Genomic DNA, 21,940 nt, shown 5'->3' on the forward strand with positions numbered 1-21,940 from the left:
AGAAATAAGGCAGATTCTTAAATGTTTTAGTTGGACAAAGACTTACAGTAGGATTTTAGTGACTTTTGTTTTAGAAAACACCAAACACAGAAATGGGATTGTTTTTTTAGCACAGTAGATAGAGAATAAGTGTAATTTTAAGCTGATGTTACTGTAATTTCATTTTGATTGTTTGGATGCTTCAGAATCAGTGTGCCAATTCATTTTGTGCTTGGCCCCTAGCAAGATCTCCCATCATCTTGTATCAGCTCTCCACACTTCTAAATAAAGATGCTCACAGACACATTGACTTCATTATTATGCTGCTTTTGTTGCATCAGCCTCAGTGTTATTAATAGTGCTTGTGCTGTAAGATATATGAAAGACTCCCTTTATAAACTCTGAATTAATTGGTTAGAGCTCCTCCTGGTAGAATAAACCCACACTGTACAACCACACACATAACACGCACTACATTTCACCACAAAATATATTTTCTTCCTCTGTCTGTTGTTTGTTGAATTTCTATGCATAATTGAATGTACGTATCTACTGTATTAATGCTCTCAGTACTGCATAGTGCTGGTTGTATGCGTGATGGAGTACAATGTTGGATGAATGTATTTTTTATTTCTTTTTTATTTAACTGTAATTCTATTTTTTATTTCTTTTTTATTTTACTGTAATTCTGTTCAAGGCTGTAATTCAGTTTTTGCTGTATGTGTATCAAGAGCGAAAACTGGTTGAATGCGTGATGGAGTACAATGTTGGATAAATGTATTTTTTTATTTCTTTTTTATTTAACTGTAATTATTTAACAAATTATGTGTATCACAAGCAAATACTTTATTGCTGCATTCCATTTCAGATTAGTGAGCGTTTCTCCATTCATCATAATGGCATGATGAAGTCAGGGTTTGCACAAGCTGTTTCTATACTTTAAACATCATTCTGCTCAGAGAGAGAGAGAGAGAGAGAGAGAGAGAGAGAGAGACAGAGAGAGAGACAGAGAGATAAATGGGTTTATTGTATCTTTTGATCAGTTGTCGTGCAGATAGAGGCTTTTCTGTGACTCTTTAGTGATGGAGAGATCAAGGTTGTGCTCTTGTTTTGTTGGTTAGCCTGAGTGGAGAGAAAATGCTTTTTTCATCTTTAGCTACATCCATAAATGTGTTTGTGATGTGTGCAAACGTATACTGTATGTTTTTGTGGTGTTGTTGTTTGGTTAATTGTTGTGTTTGATGATTTACTGCTTCTTCTGTAATAGATTATTTTAAAGCAGCACAAAATATTTACATACTTCAAGGTCACTTAAAGATTACCTGAGCAATCCACATTACTTTTACTGTTTGTGCTAACACCCACACTCCCACAGACGACTGGCCTGCCTTGCACACTTTACATTTACAGATAAATCCTTTGTGTGGTTTTGACCTGGTTTCTGTGTTGTAACAGGATTCTATGGCAAGGGCTGTATGGATGCATGTAAGCTGAACCCATGTGAAAATCAAGCAAAGTGCCACAGGAAGCCCAGCTCATCTCATGGATATATCTGTGACTGTGAGGACAGTCACTACGGACAGTACTGCCAACACAGGTACACACTGCTACACCAATAGGGAGAGCGGGGCACAACCTAACGCTTTTTGGTTTTGGCTCAATAATTAAAAATATATTTGAGTTTGATTCATTATATTTTTACACAAGCAACACGCACATCTCACCCATCTGACCATTTGAAGTTTGTTTCTAGTACTTACCATTCTTGGACAATTACACCAAACGTGACAGAAATGCAAACGTTACAACTTACCCCATAGGTGGGGTTAATTGTAACAGGCAGGGGGTTAGTTGTAACAGGGAGGGGGTTAGTTGTAACACTTGCTAAAAAGTAAGTTTGCAGGCAAATATTTCAATACTATTTTGTCTATATACTTGAAGTGGATATTGTTTATATATCTGTCTATAATAGACGGGTATCCACACTGTATTCATTCATCCAGCCCTTTTCTAACAATAGTTAAATTATAAGTGGATACAAATGTCTAAATATGTGAGAAAAAGCAGCACAATTGTGACAAAAAATTTTTTTTATATGTGACCCAGTTTGTAATAACCATAGTTTTTAAAAATCAAATTTTGTGGTAATGAGCATCAAAGTCTGATTTAAGTAATTCTTTTTATTATGATTTCAATCTTTGACGTGACCTTATTCAATCAATATTAAAGATATGAACAAAAATAAATTTGACCCACGATTTTTGATAGATTTTTAAAAAGACAGGGACATTTATTTTGTTGGCAGCCAGCAATCATTCGTGTGTAGCCTATTTAAAACAACGGCAAGAATTACTAACGTTATCCGTTTTCATATCTTAAGTGCTGAGGGGTTAGTTGTAACACAGCGTTACAATTAACCCCGCTGGGTCAAAATATTTTTAAGCCCACCAAAAAAGTTGCTAAGAGCTGCAGACATATTTCAAAACGATGCTATGTTTACTCAACAAGACACTGATTAAGATGACATAGCATTGGATTTGGTATCTTACACACCCAACTTAGAAACTGAAAAAAACATATGATGAAAAAATGTACATACATGCCACCAAAACACTCGTTCATCAATAACTCTCTGGAAAAACATTATACATTTCCAATAATTTGTGGGAGATCGTCTTTTGGCAGCATGAAAAAAATACCGGAAAACCAAAACGCTCAACCTTGCGCAACAATGTAAACAGTCCGTGTTACAACTAACCCCGCGTTAGTTTTTGCCCCGCGCACCCCTGCAGTATTTAAATAGGCACACAATCAGTCTGCCTCTTCCCAAGTTGTTGCTCTTATTCTGATCTATTGTATGAGTCTAAGATACATTTTCAAGCTTTTCTTGGACATATTTATTTCAGCGTTTGTATTGTTATAATGCATTACTTATTTTTAGCTTCTTTCTGTTCTGCAGTCATGTGAAACTAATTCAACCCTACCTTACATTCACATAAACACTCAGCCAAATCCCTCCCAACTGCAATGTCATCTGTCCTCTTTAATCTGTTTATCAGCTCCACCTCTATCTCTGTCTCTTTCTCTATGTCAGACCTGCCCCAGATACAGAGATATTTGATCATATCTGTTTTTGTCTTTATAGGGTAGAGCAGCAATGCCCTCGTGGTTGGTGGGGGAGCCCAACATGCGGACCCTGCCACTGTGATGCGAATAAGGGCTTTGACACAGACTGCAATAAGACCACTGGACATTGTCACTGCAAGGTACACACACTTATGTACACTGGGAATATTGCCCTGGTCCATATAATGATTGTGTATGGTGAGAAAGGGTGTAAGTGATTTATTTGGAATACCAGGCAAATAAATAACAGTTATCAAAAAACTAGGTACCCTAAGAAATTGGCCTTGCATTGTAGTCTGTAAACTAGGGGTGGGACGGTTGTCATGACCACCGCACCACCGCGATGGTGCAATGCCACCGCAGTGGTGAAGTGCCACCGGCGGTTGTGTGACGTCACATATCAGGTGAATGATTAAACAAAATAATAAGTAAAAATTGCAGTTTTTTGTACACAAATAATAATAACAAAAGTTGTACAGTAATTTATAGCCTAAGATACAAATTTTTAACATTGTTTTATGTTAATACACAACTCTCCGCTACATTACCATGTATGGCGTTTCCACTAAACTGGTGGATTTTAGCATAACTCAGCACGTTGGAGTTTAGCCATGTCACTGTGTTGTGCGTCTGCGTTAGTTTCTATTGGTCTCCAGTGACAGTGAAATACATACACATCACGTTTGTCTTTTGTCGTGAAATAATTTTTTTACCAAATTAAAGATTAAAGTCGCGCGCATCAGGAAGCGCATTTAGTGAAACGTTATTTTCTTTCACCATTAATCCCCCCTGACCCCCCCCCCCCCATGGACCCCACCACCGCAACACCGGCGGTTGTTGTTGATGGTTCCACCGCGGTGGTAAAAATTTGCCACCGTCACAGCCCTACTGTAAACAGCAAAATTTGCTTCCAGTTTGGGGTGGGATGTCAGTAAAATGTAAAACGTGTGGTTTCTTCACTATGGTCTCTGCTCACCTCACACTAGCAAACATGTACAGAGTGCCATCAATTATTTCACTCTACAATGAGCCTAAACACAACCAGCATATTTATCAGATCAGAGATGGTAATATGGTGTAATCCTGGATTTCTGTGATGTAATCATTATGTACAGATACAGAAATATTTTAGACACATACAAATGCCACTAATAGTATCATAATCCTAATCCAAAGATATTTAATCCAGATTTTTGACCATAGTCCGTAACATAAAATTCTGATGACCGTTCAGACCTGTCTACAAGCAAATGCACTACCATTGCCATGTTTTACTTCAGAACCAAGCAGCAGATGCAAAATCAGCACCCACAACCAGCTGCTGCATAAAGTCACTGTGCCTGAGGCTCTTCAAATGTGTCTTGAGAAAACCTAATGTTCCTGTCAATCTCAGAGTTCCTGGAAAATGAAAATGGTTACTAAGCATATAGACCACCTCAAGACACCATGCTGAACTGAAAATTTAAAATGCACAGTTTACATCAGGCATGGTAAAAATACATTTACACAACAGAAATGAGATACGATGGGAAGGGGTTGGTGTTGTGAATGCAAACTTGAACTTGCATGCAAGATAATCACATCACATGCGTTGAAGCACATGCATAGACCGCCAGACTACAGACCTGACTCCAGCTTTAAAATCCCATGAGTTCACTTATAGGTTGTGCTTGGAGATACAGCAGGTCTGGGATGCAGTAATTGGTTTGTTTGTGCGGGTTCATGTGTTTAAGTGTAATTAAGGGAGATTAAAGATGGTGTTTTTTTACTCTGGGGTGCTGTTGTAAAATAAAGCATTACTTACCCCACACTTTACTACATCAGCCCTGTTTATTATTTTCACAGTATATTGCGCAAATCCCAAAGGAAAATGCAAACATATGAACCTATCAGCCTTTAAAAATATTGTTTTCATTTACATAAGATGATTTATTATGTTTCTAACCTATATGTGCATATCTGATATCTTGTTTTGTTTGTTATATATTTATTTGTGTGTGATTGTGTATATTGTGTGTTTGTGTGTGTGTCAGGAGTTTCATTACCGAAGGCGAGGCAGCGATGTTTGTCTTCCGTGTGACTGCTACCCAGTGGGCTCCTTCTCAAGATCATGCGACACAGAAAGCGGACAATGCCAGTGCAGACCTGGCGTAATTGGCAGACAGTGCAACATGTGTGACAACCCGTTTGCTGAAGTCACACAAACAGGCTGTGAAGGTAAGTGTCCTTCCATCCATCTATCGATTGTTGAACTTGCTGTGTTGTTTCTCACCCTTGTATCTCTTTTTCTTAGTGATCTATGATGGTTGTCCTAAGACCATAACATCAGGAATCTGGTGGCCCAGAACAAAGTTCAACTTGCCTGCAGCTGTTCCCTGTCCTAAAGGATCAGTAGGTACGTGTGTAAGTTTATTTCTCTGCATATGTATCTGAATCTTCAAATCTTCAAAATTTTATCTCTCCTGAAGGAACTGCAATTCGTCACTGTGATGGAGAAAGAGGCTGGCTGGACCCTGATCTGTACAACTGCACTTCTCCACCATTTGTGGAGCTAAACACAGCTGTGAGTACACATGAAACATACACATGAACATATACAATTGTGCTCATAGGTTTATACACCCCTTGCTTCTGGGACGTGCCTAGAAATTCCTGGTCCCATTATGATGTTTAACTTCAAATAAAGAAATTTAAAAAAAAATCTGAACTAAGAAGAAGCATAATAACTGAAACAGTCAGTACTGGATAAAAAACCAAATGCAATCTGTTGCTCTTATATTTATTTTAATTAACATCTTGCTGATTCTGCAAAAAGTATCTCATCTAATAAACAAAACTTTTAAACTATAATCAAAGCTCCATAACTTTTCATATATAAATAGTTGAAATGCTTTTGTCCATTACATAACTCTTTTCTTAATGTGTGTGTGTGTGTAGCTGGAAGCTTTGGAAAGAAATGAGACAGAACTCGGAACAATCACTGAGAAAAAACTGGCCCATCAGCTTCGTGATGTCACAGAGGCAACAACCCGTCTTTATGGCAATGACCTTCAGATCGCCGAGCGCCTGTTGTCCCGCCTCCTGACCTTCGAGAGCCTCCAGTCAGGATTTGGTTTGACAGCCACTCAGGATGCACATTTTAATGAGGTATGAAATACCTTAGGGAGGTGATAAATTGAAGTATATTTGTGATTCAAATGTTATTGATCTTGATGAGATTTTTTTTACAAATTTCTCTCTCTCATGCCCTCTCTCAGAATGTGTTAAGAGGTTGTAGTGTTTTGTTGGGTCCGGGTAGCGCTACACTGTGGAGAGGTCAAAGTTCAGGGCAGATGGGAGCGGCGCGATTGGCTGATCTGTTGGAGCAGTACTCCCGCACACTTGCCCAGAACATGAAACAGACCTACCTCAATCCTGTGGCACTCGTCGCTCCAAATATTGGTCAGTATCTATACACTATACTATATCTATACATGAACACACGGTCAACAGTGTTTTACAAATGGACACTTCATTGTTTACTGTGTTTTAGCTGGTTTAGTTGGTGTAGCAACCTGGTCTAGATGTGTTCTGGTTATTAAGCTAGTCACTTAATGAGCTAGTCAAGCTGGACTTAGCTGGTCTGGCTGAAGGACCAATTGACTCACCAGCTTTGCCAGGCTGGGAGGGCCAGCTTCAACCGGCTACTACAATCTTAAACCAGCTAAAACCAGCAAAACCTGGTTTTAGCTGGGGTTTTATTCAGTAGTAGGGGTTTAAGGATATGAAGTGCCTTCCTAAAAATGGATAAGAAACTGAATAGAAAGATTAAAAAAATATGTAACTAATGTAATATTTCCAAAGTAACAGTGTCTATTAGCAACATCACCAGGTAAAATTAAGTGACACTGGGTCTTTTATCCCCTTGCAATTGTGTTTTCAAGCTCCTAAAACGTGCTCTGAATATCTGGGTGGTAAAAGTGAAAGCCAGACATCCAGACAGGTCCTCCACACATCAGTGAATCATTGAACTATCAAAGATTATGCAATGCTTTGCTCTTTAAATGCGATTGATCTGTTCATGTTTAATATTCTGAATGCACAGTATAAATGTACAAATATGTATTGATCAAATGAATAAGAAGTGTCAAAATCACCACACAGATTGTTGTCATGGCAACATTGTACTATTAAAGACCACCATCATCCAGCTTCTCAGTTCTCACAGTAAAGCCAGAAATACCGGAGTGTGCAATAAAGATGAAAGAGATAAATGTGTAGATGCACGTGAGACCAACACCTGCTGTGCTATAAAAAGCAAGATCGCTGTAGTTCACACAGTGCATGTGTGTGTGTTTGTGTGTGTTGCAGTCATGACTCTGGATCGTGTTGAAAACCATACACATGTGCGGAGACGGTTTCCACGCTATCACAGCAGCACTCTCTTCCGAGGTCAAGCGCTTTGGGATGCTCACACACATGTTGTGCTGCCCCCTGCTGCACTTGTACCACAACGCAACCCATGTAAGTTACACTTGTGTGCCTTGAAATGCATAGCTTATTCCGATGTGTTGACATAATTTCCACTAAAACAGGAAGTAAGGGTGGGGCATATTGAGTGACTCCTCCCCATTTTAAAACTGTATAGAATAATATCATAAAAACTATTGATCTGTATTGGTGAAAGTGAGTGACTAAGTATTGAATGCTTATCTTGAAAATGTTGTCGATGTACCATAGATATCCTTAACTCTTTCACCACCAGCGTTTTAAAAAAAAAGTTGCCAGCCAGCGCCAGCATTTTTCATGATTTTCACCAAAGTTTAATGCCTTTCAGAAAATGTTCTTCTTTAAATATATAAACATACAATATACCAAATGAAAGAACAGACCCTCTGCTTTCAAACAAAAAACCGTTTCATCCTACCTTCAGTGGTTCTTTTGCAATCAGCTTTTGAATATGGGTAGGTTCTGCAAAAACACCACATTTTGAGCAAAAAGCAGAGATAATTCAATTTTTGTGACGGACTTTTCATAGAGATTCCATTCAGAGCGATCTTTAAAACACACACGGACATGCAGCCGCTTGCCATAGGGCAGTACTTCCGGGTTTAAAAAGTTGCGGAAGGGCGACACCTGGTGGATAATAGTATTGCGGAAAGACGAAATATCTCGTCAATGGCGGCGAAAGAGTTAAGACTCATTTTAACCAATGTTTAGTCAGTCAGATGCTCTTTAAAATGAAAATGTCCCTTATCCAAAACCACCTTCAACTGACTAGCAATGTGTGGTTCTTGTCTGTTACTTAACTAAAGTGTAAGACTTCAATTTTCAGCTCCAGTTTTAGCTCCATCTCCAGCCAGCCCGGTAAACCTGTTGGCCAATCACACGGTGGAAGCAACAGCAGCACGACGTTCTTTGGCATTGCAAGAGGCTCCTATCACCATCGTCATCCTCCTTATTTATCGAAGCCTGGGGGCTGCGCTCCCCCCAAAATACCACACGGACCGCAGAGGCGTCAGGTAAGAGTCAACATGTGCACATCTGAGGTAAAGATAAACATTCACGTGTCAGATAATATAAGGTAATATACATGAGTGTGCACGTCTCTTTCCTACAGGTTACCTAGACACCCTGTGCTGAACTCCCCTGTAGTAAGTGTGTCTGTATATAACAATCAGACATTTGTGGAGGGTTTTCTGGACACGCCGGTTCTGCTGGAGTTTCGTCTGTTGGAGACCAGCAACCGCAGCAAACCACTGTGTGTGCAGTGGAATCACAGCAGCCCGTAAGTCTGTGTGATGTTTGTATTTTTTGTCTTTCAACATGCACACAGCATGCTTTTGTTAATATGTAATAATTTGCATATGAGGAGCTCAGATGCAAAAGCCGCCAAATGCCACGTGTATCAAAAATGAGATAATGATACTAACCGAATACTCTCTGCACATATTATATTTTCATCAAATACTTTCGCTTCAAATACGCTTAATCCCGGCCTCAGACCATTCAGAAATACCAAGTCTGATAAAAAAAATGCATGATAAAAAAAAGAAAACATGCAGGTTTTGCATCTGAGCTATTCATATTGTTTGCTTATTCGCCTACAGTATTTTATAGTAATAATAATTTCTAAAAGTTATTTTCTTCACATTGATGAATTCAAACCAACAACGCCCACAAAATCCTTTAATTACATGCAAAAGCCATGTTATTAAAGGTCCACCACACATCATAAAATCATAAAATATTATGAAATGTCTTACTGTTAAAATGCAATTGAATTATTATGTTTAATAATCTGGATGCACAGTGTAAATGCATACATATGTATTGATTGAATGAGAAAAGTGTCAAAATCAACTCGCAGATTGTTGTCATGGCAACAATTAAAGACCACTTGTTCATACAGTGTGCAATAAAAAAGGTGAGAAAGATAAGTGTGTAGATGCTGTTGCGTAAAAACATTTAAGGGACATTTTTGAATATTTTTTATAAAAAAAAGCATTTTGGTGCTGTGTTGCAACACCCATGTCAATTTCATTGTAAATTTTGCAGTCTAAAGCATAAGCACTATTGCATTAAACAATACCACTGGACAGTACAGATTGTCACATACTTCTGTGTGTTTGTGTGTAGTGTATCAGCAGGAGGTTGCTGGACTGTGAGAGATTGCAGTGTGGTCTATAGAAACACATCACATGTGCGATGTCAGTGTCACAGACTGGGAACGTTTGGAGTCCTGATGGACAGTTCACAAAGAGAGGTAACATTAACACACACACACACATGTTGGCATATGTGGTTTATGCCACCGCAATGCATTTTATACTGTACAAACTGTATATTTTTTCCCCTAACCTACCCCATTCCCTAACCCCAACCATCACAAAAACCTGTTGTCTATAATCTACCATTTAGTACCATTTAGTATGTTTTTAAGCCGTTTAGTTTACAGGGACACTTCCTATTTATAGCATATATATATATATATATATATATATATATATATATATATATATATATATATATATATATATATATATATATATATATATATATATATATATATATATATATAGCATTTATGTTTATAGCATAATAAACATGTCATTATACACTATTCATGTCCCTGTAAACCATGTATACCAACCCACACACACACAAACACATTTTATACATACTACACATGTGAGACAGTTCATGTTTTTTTTATATTAACAATTAGTAATTAAATGTTATTTCATTAATCACCAATTATTGCTTAAACTGTTTTTCATTGTTTCCTGAGCAGCAGTTGGAGGGTGACCTGGAGACCCTTGCCATAGTAACATACTCCTCACTCTCAGTTTCCATGGTGGCATTGTTGCTAACGGTGGTGGTTTTATCGGGTCTGAGAGGACTGAAATCAAACACACGCAGTATTCACTCCAACATGGCTGCTGCTACTCTACTTTCACACCTCACATATCTGCTGGGCATCAATCAGACTGAACAACAGGTCAGAATAAAATAAAGTGTGTTTGGGTGTGTGTGTGCGTGTGTGGGTGGGTTATTGATGGAAGCAAAGAAACTGTGGGTGGGTGTGAAGATAAAAGATTCTCAGACAGCAGATGACTGGGCCGGATCCGCGCCAAAGTCAGCAGCTCCGGTGCGGATCTGGCCCAGAATTGTCTGCTGTGTGTATTACATGCACGGTCAAACTGAGACAATTTACATTCAGTATTAAGATGATAACTATAATGGGGTCTAGAAGTTTCAGGTCACAAATTGCACTGTATTTATAAAAAATGTCAAATTACAAATTATATTAGCAGCATAGCTTTCATTAGAGCTGGTGTGGACTGTATATTTCTGACCTTAACCTGATGATCTATGTTTGCCCAGTGTGGTTTGATTTTTGTGAAGCAAGAAAATCTGACCTTTTGTACAATGTACATGTTAAAATGATCAATGAAACAAATGCACTTACATTTAATTCGTATCCTGAGAACTCAGGGTTCCCACGGGTCCTTGAAATCCATGAAAGTTTTTGAATCTGGGGGAAAAAATCAAGGCCCTGGGAAGTTTTTGAAAATATACATACATAGATACAGGTCATTCAAAGTGCTTGAATCTATTTTATGCAAGAAGTTTTCTGGAAAAAAATCCATGTTATTCCCTGTGTAGTGTAGGATAATATCATAAAAATTGTAGACTTGCTTATATCTTCTGTATGTGAATGTTGATTCATACCAAAATGCTTTTTTGCATAGTTGTGTTTGACACATGAAAACGTCTCGGGTTACGTATGTAACTGTTGTTCCCTGAGAAGGGAACGAGATGCTGCGTCTCCCTTGCCATACTTCCTGCATCCCTGTAAAGCCGTCTTTGCCAATATTTCAGATACTTCCTAGCTGCTTACACCCTGTCTTTGTCGTATGTTAGTTCTCACCATTGGTTGAATTTGATATACACATTCAGACGCACTTACCCATGAATGCATCCCCAAAGTGTCACCGCAGTGGCGCAGGGCGAGCTCCCTTTAAAGGGAACTGTAGCAATGTATATTAAAATGTAACATGATGTAACCGTGCTCTCACTTGAAATGTGTCCCCCCTTGTGTCCTTGAATTTGAGGGTATTGGACCTGGAAACTCCTTGAAAGGTCCTTGAATTTAAAGTTAATTCATGGAAACCCTGGAACTGCAGAATCTGCCATATTTCTTAGTTATTATACAATTAATCTCCAAAATGTCTTAGGTCCTGCAGTGGTTGGTTTATTTAAGGTTTAAATAGAAAAGATCTTTAGTAGCTTTTAAAGTCAAGTGTGAGAACGGATACTAAAGATTATGAATAGCTCAGTAGGAAGCAAGATTATTGCCGGGATAAGTACCAGGCAGCTTTAAATATGACTTGTGTCATTCAAAAACTGTCATTACAGCCATTAGCACATGGTTGTATAGCCACGTTAACCTCACTGTGAGCTGGGACTCAGACTTTATTCAAACTCAGCCTCCCTCTATCTATATCTCTCCGCCTCAGACAGATTCACACAGACGTATCTCTCTTTCTCAAGCAGGTTAACACCATCTATAACAGACAATATTCTCTCGAGTCCAAACCACTCACACTAAAAGCCTGTTACTGCCGAGTTCATTAATTTCAACTGCTGTGCGGGGATGTGGGTGTTTGGGATAGAGTATGCGTTCATTCATAATTCAGTTTTGCTTTGGTCCATTGATTCAGTCTTCAAAATCCCATTTTTGGCTTTTTGCCTTTTTTATGTATATAATATTTATCATGGAGAGGAAATGACAGCAACAAGTTGTGAAATAGGTTTTATGAGGTGGATTTAAATTGCCGACATCTTAATGAGCACCCCATTTTATTGAGCTCACAGAGTACATCCAGTAACCATTAGGCCATAACTTTTCATGGTGGAAACAAAAAATAAGTCTTTTTAAGGTTTGTTAGTTCTTTAGCTCAAATATTATCTCCCTGTTAATCCAGTTAAAGTATTGCCTCTATCAGAAAGGTGATTTGGCTGTTTTAACTAAAAGCTGTGATATTCAGAATGGTAAATCCTTGAGTGATCTGTCTCTCCTGTTTATACAATTCCTATATATGTTAAGATAAATATTGTCCTAAATTTTCATTTGGTTTATTCTTTGATGCAGTTCCTGTGCACAGTGGTTGCAATCCTTCTCCATTATTTCTTCATGTCATCCTTTGCGTGGCTGTTTGTGGAAGCTCTACATATTTATCGTATGCAGACAGAAGTGAGAAACATCAACTACGGTGCCATGAGATTTTACTATGCTATAGGCTGGGGAGTTCCCGCTATCATTACAGGTATGTGAATACACAAACACACAAACACAAATGATTATGTATACATATAGGCATGGTCTGTCATGTGTATGTGTGTTGCAGGCCTGGCAGTGGGGTTGGATCCAGAGGGATACGGAAACCCAGATTTCTGCTGGATCTCCATGTATGATAAGCTTATGTGGGGCTTTGCGGGACCAGTTAGCGCCGTCATACTGGTATTACGCTCTTTTGTGTGTGTGGCTTTGTCAGTCTAAATGACAATGTTTAATGCTTTAAAAAGCTGCTTATGAATTGCATTAGAATATTTTACATTATATCTTTTGTGTTTATTTATATTTTGGTTTTATGTACTATGTTTGTTATTTGAATCTTCGTCTCTTGGTCCTCTTCTTGACCACAACATTTTGGTAGAAGAGATACACTGATAAAAAACAGTTAGTTCAACTTAAGAAGTAAGTTACCTGGTTGTCTTTTGACTTTTAAGTTAATTCAACTTAAAAATAGTAGTTGACACAACAATTAAATTTTTTTTGAGTTAAAATAAAACATGTGAAAGTGTGTGTTAGCTTTTAGCCCTTCATCCCTGTTTGGATCGTAAGGAATGAATGGGGCTAGGCTAAATGCTAACATATTCACGACGCGCTGTTCAAAGATTAAGTGCATGCATTGAAAAAAGATAGGTATGTATTCATTTGTCTAAGTTGAGGTAAGAACAGAGTGTTTTCCTTTAACTATTATTTTTAAGTCAAATTAACTCAAAATTTTAAGGCAACCCGACAACTTACTTTTTTAAGTTAAACCAACAAATCTTACTTTTTACAGTGTACTGCATCTCATTAGGAACTTTATGGTATAAATAAATAAAATACATTAGATGTAAAATTATATCTTTAAATGATGAGTGATCCTAACCCTTATTTTTGGTCACAGTGATTCTTGAGTTAACAGTTGATGGAGGGGAAGTTTAGTGAATAATGAGTTAAATATTAGTTTTCAGTACAGTAATGATGGAGCTAGTTAGTAACTCTTGTTCTCTTTTATAGATGAATGGTGGAATGTTTTTAATGGTCCTGCGTATGACATGCAACCCCACTCAGAAAGAGATAAAGAAGCTGCCTGTGATGTGAGTACATGCAGCGTTATATTCTTCTATATAAAGACTATATATTCTGGTAATGTTTGTGTGTTCTATCAGAATTTAAGGTGTAATTTTTATTCTTGTCTTTTAACAATAGTCACATCTTCACACGAAATAAGAGATGCAGTTGCCAGTGATATTTGTATCAAACTGTGAATGACTTTACATTTAGATTATTTCTATTTACATTAATTCTGTCTATTGCTTCTCACAGTTCTACTATCCGCAGTGCCTTTCTCTTGTTATTGTTGAGTACATGCGTTTGGTTATTTGGTCTGATGGCTGTTAACAACAGTGTCCTGGCATTCCACTACCTGTTCATCGTCCTATGTTGCATACAGGTAAGTTTAGATATATCTTATACACATACATATACATATACATGCACACACACACACACACACACACACACACACACACACACACACACACACACACACACACACACACACACACATTCTGGTTTCCATGTTTTGTGGGTACATTCCATAGACGTAATGCATTTTTATACTGTACAAACAAACTGTATATTCTATTCCCTTCCCCAAACCCTAGCCCCAACCATCACAGAAAACTTTCAGCTACTTTACATTTTTAAGTCCCCACAACGTGATAATTACCAGGTACACACATACACACACGCACATATATATAGTTATGCGTACTTTAGATTTATATGTATGATATTTACTGGCAACAGTTTGTTCAAAGTAAAATGAACATTAAACTTAACAAGTTTTTTGTCTTTCCAGAATAAAACTATAAAATAACAGCCTCATGCAAAGCATTCTGGGAACCAGAAATCCTCAACAATCCTTTTCTGTTTTTTCCTTCAGATTTTGGTCAGCAGAATTCTTTTGCATGAGGGTGTTATTTTAGTTTTACTCTGTAGAGATAAAGACTTGTTAATGTTTAATGTTCATTTAACGTTGAACAAACTGTTGCCAGTAAATTATATGCATTTAATTCTACAGTAAGTTACTGGCAAACAGGTGCCAGTAATTTCTGCAGACCTTTTTTACAGTGCTAAGTGCTCTTGTATATGAGCATTTTTTAATCAGGTTTATTTTCAGTAATTTAATTTTAATGGCCATGAAAAGGTTATTAGGCAGAAAATGAAATGCCTTATTCTCACAAATGTCACTTCAGTCGTTTTCATTGTTCATTGACTCTTTCGCTGCAAAAAAAATCATGTTTTTCTGCCTAAAACCTCTAAATTTACTTCTTTGCACATAGTAAACACATTGACTTAGTAAATGTGACGACAGTAAATAATTGAAAAATCATTAGAGATGTAGAAGTAGAAACAGTGCAAATGAAGAAAATCAGAATTCAAAATGTTAAAATGAATAAACAGAACCAGAGCCTTAAACCATTTAAGTTTTAAAACACATACATTTGAGTACTGTGAACTTGAGTCATGTGCAATTATGCACTTATATTTAAGTAGTGTGAACTTAAATATATAAGTGCATTACTGCATATGACTCAATTTGTTTAAGTTTACAGTACTCAAATGTATGCGTTTTAAAAATTAAATGGTTTAATGCAACCGGTTTCCTTAAATGGTTTGAGTTGAGTTAACTTTTAGGTTTTATAGTGCATCCAGTGGAGCTGTGATTTTGGCTAATTCATGTTCAGGTCCAAGAACACGGTTAAATGTGATCCACGGTCGTTTCCCAGTCCCACCCTTTCTCTCCTAGTCACTCTTTACTGTCCTTTCTGAATAAAGATAAAAGGCTTGACACTTGAAATCACATGCATGCTGCTGTTCATCTAATTCTGCTTCCGTGCACTTAGAGGACTTGGACAAAGGACCATGGCATTTCTGCCAACAAAGCAGTATTTCTGAATGACCTGAGGCTGGAAAGCGGATAAAAGCGAAAATATTTGATAAGCGTATAATACATGCAGAGAGCATCATTATCTCATTTTAAACGTTTAACGACTTTTCTGAACTCTTCAAATATAACACAAGAAATAATGTAAAAGTATATTAATGAAAGTGTGTGTCTGTTTCAGGGTATGGCTGTTTTGTTGGTGTTCACACTGCTGAACTCAGAGGTGCAGGAAGCTTGGAAACTGGCTTGCCTAGGCAAGAAAAGCCCCGGTGAAGAACCTGCCAGACCTCCACAGATGACTGTTAGTGAACACAAACATATAACCCCCACACCACAACCTAAACCTATATTTAACCTCATGGAGTGATGATGATAAGCATTTGGGCTTTTTAACCTGCTGTATGTGTGTGCAGGGTCAAAACCCGTACAACAGCGCCTCCCTGCTGGAGCAGAGTGGATTACATCGTATCACACTGGGAACTTCAACCATCTCTTCGGTTAGCAGTGCAAGGTCTGTGAACGTAACAGCACATTGTAGACTTGTTAAGACTTACAAGCAGAAATTCAATGTGACCACAATATCACTGAAATGTGACATTTGTTTGAAATTCAAGTTTAATGATTTTCTGGTTTAAACATCACAAATTTGATAACATTTGATTACATACAACTAAACAAATGATTGTTTGGGTAGTTAAGTACATGTGAATGCTCATTGCAGACCAATGTCTGTGCTCTCCTTGGTGGTGATTACGCCAACAAGAAATAACTTTTGCATGCCTGCTTTTAAAGGAGACATTTCACAAGACTTTTTTAAGATGTCAAATAAATCTTTGGTGTCCCCAGAGTACATATGTGAAGTTCTAGCTCAAAATACCATTTAGCTAATTTATTATTACATGTTAAAATTGCCACTTTGTAGGTGTGACAAAATGTGTCCTTTAAAATGCAAATGAGCTGATCTCTGCACTAAATGGCAGTGCCGTGGTTGGATAGTGCAGATTAAGGGCGTTATTATCCCCATCTGACATCACAAGGGGAGCGAAATTTCAATTATCTATTTTTTACATGCTTGCAGATAATGGTTTACCAAAACTAAGTTACTGGGTTGTTCTTTTTCACATTTTCTAGGTTGATAGTAGAACTGGGAACCTGAATTATAGCACTTAAACAAAGAATAAGTCAGATTTTATTGACATGACCCCTTTAAGACTTTGCAGAAGTAACTTTTTCCTTTACTATTTAAAAATAACTTTGTAAGTGTCTACCGTTCGTACTCAAATTTACAGCCATGCTGTTACACATTGTGCATTGTTATAAGTTAAAACACTAAAAGCTGTGTGCATTGTTGTGAATTGATAAACTAAAAGCTTGTCAATGTATTATTTATATCGGTTCTCAGGGAGAATCTTTTGGCACGGCAGGCTCTTGAGCACACTTTAGCTCACACGGGGGCCACTGACCTGGACGTGGCCATGTTCCACCGCAACAGAGGTACACTAACACACAATAACCCGCATGCATGTACATGTATAAATATATAAACACACACGCACACATTTTTTGCTTTTTATCTGTTTTTTTCTTTGGTCTTGAGCACATTCTGTCTCTTTGTCCCTATGTGTCTTTCTCAGGTGAGGACTCAGACTCTGACTCTGATCTCTCATTGGAGGAGGAAAGAAGTTTGTCTATTCCATCTTCTGAGAGTGAGGACAACGTTCGTCTGCGTGGACGCATCCAGCGGCGCTTTAAACGTACCGCTCACGCCGAACGTTTACTCACGGAACCCACACACAATGGTGGAAAAGGTACCAATATTATCTTTTCCAATTATCTGGGGTTGTGTCACAATTCATTGCTTAGTGTTGTAGCCAGAGAATGGCTATTCCACTATCACAAAATTCTAGTGCACTTAAAGGAATACTCCACTATTTTTTTTTTAAATATGCTAATTTTCCAGCTCCGCTAGAGTTAAACATTTGATTTTTACAGTTTTGGAATCCATTCAGCTGATCTCCGGTTCTGGTGGTACCACTTTTAGCATAGCTTAGCAAAATCCATAGAATCTGATTAGAGCATTAGCATCGCGCTAAAAGATAACACAAAGAGTTTCAATATTTTTCCTATTTAAAACTTGACTCTTCTGTAGTTACATTGTGTACTAAGACCCACAGAAAATTTAAAGTTAAGATTTTTTTAGGCAGATATGACTAGGAACTATACTCTCATTCTGGCGTAATAATCAAGGACTTTGCTGCCATAACATGCTGCAGGAGGGGCAATGATATTACCCAGCAGCCGAAAATAGTCCCCTGCCATTGAAAGTTACTAAGGGGACCATTTTCTGCTGCTGCGTAATATCATTGCCCCTCCTGCAGAATGTTGTGGCAGCAAAGTCCTTGATTATTAGATGAGATCGGCTGAATGGATGACTGAATGAGTAACATAATTGAGTTTTAAGAGTCCCAGTGTTTAGTGGATCATCATCCTTGAAAATAAACTTTATTCATAAATTCATAAAAGGCATGAAATGACGGTCTTAAAGGAATGATCTGAAACAACTTAGTTGTGCAATACCCTACTATTAGTGTATGGAATTGTTTATGTATCAGATCTGGATGGCAATGATCTGCTCTCCTATTGGCCAGCGCTGGAAGGGTGTGAGGCTCACTCTCTACAAAAATGGGGCTCAGAGCGCCGCCTAGGGGGCGACTACAACAAGGATGCCGCTAATAATAACCAGCAGGAAGCTGCGCTGACTAGTGGGGATGAGAATGGGCTTACACACAGACACCGTAAGGGTAAGACACATTATTGACATGAAAAAACATATCATGCATGATAAACTACAAATTACAGAGTAACTGTAAATACAAATGTCTGTATTCCCCGCCCAAACAGTCTTACATCAGACCTATTTTTTATAATGCCATAATGCGAAATCACACAGACAGCATTAGAATAATTCACAGCTAAAAAATAAACATCCTTTCCTTCTTTTCACAGGAATCCTAAAGAATCGTCTAGGCTGCCCGCCTGCTTTGCAGGGTCTTTCTGCTGTGGGCCGTGCTCCCAGTGAGATGTCATGGTACAGGACCTCCACGTTAGGTCACCGGGGCGTCCCGGCTGCTTCCTACGGTCGTATGTACTCTGGCACTGGCTCGCTGTCCCAGCCCGCTTCCCGATACTCCTCCCGCGAACACCTGGACTCGCTTGCAAGACGACAGCGCTCCCGTGATAACCTTGACCTGTTACCCCGGCGACGCGAGCTCGGTGCCGAACACCTGGGTGGATCAAGAGAAAGGTTGGGCCCTGTTCACAGCATCCATGCCTCCAGGGAGGATCTGATGGCTAGGGGTGGCCTGACAGGTTTAATGGAGGGTTCATTAAGTGGTTCAAGAACGCAGCTCAACGCTCTAACAAGGCAACAGTCCTCTAGAGAGCACCTTGGAGGAGCTCTCATGAGCAGTCGCTCTCGGGAGCAGTTGGAGTCTAACGGCGGGGCACAACCCTGCAGGGAGTGGTTGAGGACCCTGCCGCCTCGACAGCTTTCGCACCCCGAGCCACACCCACCCTCTTCACCTCCTCCGCCAATCACAGAGGAACCCCAAGAAACCATGCTCTCTCACCGTGGGCGCCTTGACTCTGCCCCTACATGTGGTTACCCTACATCTGCAGCTGCGCCCGGAGCTCCATCTAGTCGCCCACCTTCTAGCGAACACCTGGATATCCTCTCCTCCATACTGGCCTCCTTCAGCTCCTCTGTCTTAACCCCGCCTCCAAACCCACACTCTGCTGCGGCAGGCCCCTCCCCTTCCCCGCCTGCTCACTCTGTAACTTCTCAAAGCATCTCGGAAGTGTCACCTGACTCTGAGTAAGTCAAGCCCTCTCACTGATTGTCTGTTTACAGTGGGGTTTAAGAGTTCACTTCCCTTTTATACAGCGGGGAAAATAAGTTATGACACATCAGCATTTTTATCAGTAAGGGGATTTCTAAGTGGGCTATTGACACAAAATTTCCACCAGATTTAGCCATTAAGCCAAATATTGAGTTCATACAAAGAAATCAGAACATTTAAGTATACATTTAAGTATACAAGTTGAGTCATAATAAATTCTGATTTCTTTGTATGAATTTGGCTTGATGGCTACATCTGGTGAAAATTTTGGTGCACATGTATTCCTGTGTTCCTATACAGCTCAGGATGTTGACATCCTTACTATTTTCACTTTTTTCTGTTTTAGAGTTCACAGAAGTGATGGACAATCTTGATGATGTCCTCGCAGCCCTACAATGCATTTTTGCAGGTGGGCTCCAGAGGAATACAGGACACAGCCTACCGGAGTGTTCAGGACTTCTGCTTCACCCTGGGAACACTTAAGACTTGACACTGAATTTATTCATCAAGGGCTTGAGATATCACCCAGGATTATCCTTTATCCAAACAACAAACCTCAAATTGCAGACCGAGAGCGGAGAGGTCTGGTCAAAGAGAGAGAGACAGAAACTGTAAATAACACTTTTTATACTTTTTGTATCTTTTTCATAAAAGATCAGAGAAACTCTCTAGTGATGTTTTTGAAGATTGTGTGGATATGTGTTTAAGTGGGTAGAATCAAAAAACATTTTCAAACCCATTGCAAGCCAAAACACTCCTAAACATCCCCATTCCAATCCTTATCCAACTTTGTGTTTATGCAACATAAGACACGCCAACAGACATGGAGCGAGTCTACGGAAAAAGGATTGGTCGACATGAACGAGATGTTGGATTTTGGCCATAACATGGGATTGGGGGAATTCCAAGAGACTGTGATTGTAATTATAAGGAATTACGAAACAAAAGACATGATTGGACCGTAATGATTGTCAATCAAGAGATTTTGTTTTAAGGCAGGTGACTTGAGATTTTTGGGTTAGTCTACACACATTTTAAACTCCAATACTCAGCCTGTACGAGATTAAAAAACTGAGGTATTTGGTGTAAAAATACATTCCGGTCTCAACGCTGCACATTTGTAGACTAGAGTGCTCTCCGAAATAATAAAAAGGCATACATTGGAGTTTGTTAAAACTGTGTGAAGAGACTATAATGAATGCATAATTATTTTTTGTAACTAGCCTACATGCATATTCAAGACTTATTAGCATAATCAAAACCTCTTTCATTACCAGACTTATCTTAAATCAAATATTGCTTTAGGAATGATAACGGATTCCAAATGAGCTTTTCAGGTGATCGTATTTAATCCATGTGTGAGTTCTTTTCACTAAGAGAGCATATCTAAATATCAGCAAAATCTCTGTGAAGTATTAAATAATCTTGGTGCTTCGGGGAAAGAAACATGCTGAGATAAACTAAATGCAGTCATTCAGAACATCAGGCTCCTGTTTCAAAGCGAAATCACGCTTCGTATGACTTCATCTCATTTGTCTTAAACAGTATTATTATGAGTTTTTGCCAAAAGAGTGCCCTTGTGTCACCCCTTATACCTCGTTCCTGTCCGAAAAGTGCTCCAGGAATTTTTTATATTCCTTTTTTATATTTAATTTATTATTGCATAACTTTATCTGTACAGACATCAGATTAATTTATTTTATTTATTAATATTTATTAACGTTAATTTATCTTATTCATATTTCTTTATAGAGTGTTTTTTTAAGAAGCGTGTGTGGAAGCTTTGTTTTTATAAAAGCGAGGTTTCATCTTTTCAAAATGTTTTATGTGTGAAACTTTTTGTACATTTTCTGTCTGATATGACCCCCTCTCTTCTGTTAACAACAAATATGCTTTGAGAAAGAGAGGTGGAAGATGCTGATTGATTGGTGGAAGAGAGAATAATGGGAATGTATAATTGGTCAACATGTTTATTATAAGACATGCTGTATGCTAGGGGGGGTTCAAAAAAATCTGCTACCAGTGGGGGATAAGACCAGAGACCCAGTGGTTGTTAATAAAACAGATTAATGCTACCAGGCTCCTGTATTTTTTTGTGAATACATAAGACACAAATAGACGAAAGGTACAATGTTTTACATTCTTGTTTTCACTAGTTTTATTCAT

At 38.4% G+C, this 21,940-nt stretch overlaps 1 protein-coding gene across 2 annotated transcripts in view; it reads left to right on the forward strand.

The window, feature by feature from the left end:
• The window catches only part of celsr3 (cadherin, EGF LAG seven-pass G-type receptor 3), a 47,547-nt gene extending 25,698 nt beyond the window's left edge, over positions 1-21,849 (forward strand). The window contains exons 14-36 of one of the 2 annotated variants that reach the window (XM_065247091.2): positions 1,435-1,576; positions 3,125-3,245; positions 5,139-5,322; positions 5,399-5,500; positions 5,574-5,668; positions 6,043-6,252; positions 6,363-6,546; positions 7,456-7,608; positions 8,420-8,606; positions 8,705-8,872; positions 9,724-9,850; positions 10,379-10,585; positions 12,743-12,917; positions 12,999-13,111; positions 13,940-14,019; positions 14,249-14,375; positions 16,057-16,176; positions 16,289-16,386; positions 17,278-17,369; positions 17,510-17,683; positions 18,488-18,676; positions 18,882-19,749; positions 20,121-21,849. In XM_065247091.2, the coding sequence (XP_065103163.1) occupies positions 1,435-1,576; positions 3,125-3,245; positions 5,139-5,322; positions 5,399-5,500; positions 5,574-5,668; positions 6,043-6,252; positions 6,363-6,546; positions 7,456-7,608; positions 8,420-8,606; positions 8,705-8,872; positions 9,724-9,850; positions 10,379-10,585; positions 12,743-12,917; positions 12,999-13,111; positions 13,940-14,019; positions 14,249-14,375; positions 16,057-16,176; positions 16,289-16,386; positions 17,278-17,369; positions 17,510-17,683; positions 18,488-18,676; positions 18,882-19,749; positions 20,121-20,148 (3,944 nt within the window). In that variant the 3' untranslated portion in view covers positions 20,149-21,849. The remainder of the gene's footprint in view (positions 1-1,434; positions 1,577-3,124; positions 3,246-5,138; positions 5,323-5,398; positions 5,501-5,573; positions 5,669-6,042; positions 6,253-6,362; positions 6,547-7,455; positions 7,609-8,419; positions 8,607-8,704; positions 8,873-9,723; positions 9,851-10,378; positions 10,586-12,742; positions 12,918-12,998; positions 13,112-13,939; positions 14,020-14,248; positions 14,376-16,056; positions 16,177-16,288; positions 16,387-17,277; positions 17,370-17,509; positions 17,684-18,487; positions 18,677-18,881; positions 19,750-20,120) is intronic. The other variant, XM_065247092.2, reaches the window with a different exon arrangement.
• Positions 21,850-21,940: the final 91 nt, after the last annotated feature.

The sequence above is a fragment of the Paramisgurnus dabryanus genome, chromosome 11, assembly GCF_030506205.2.
Source record: "Paramisgurnus dabryanus chromosome 11, PD_genome_1.1, whole genome shotgun sequence".
In the NCBI taxonomy this organism is placed as follows: domain Eukaryota; kingdom Metazoa; phylum Chordata; class Actinopteri; order Cypriniformes; family Cobitidae; genus Paramisgurnus; species Paramisgurnus dabryanus.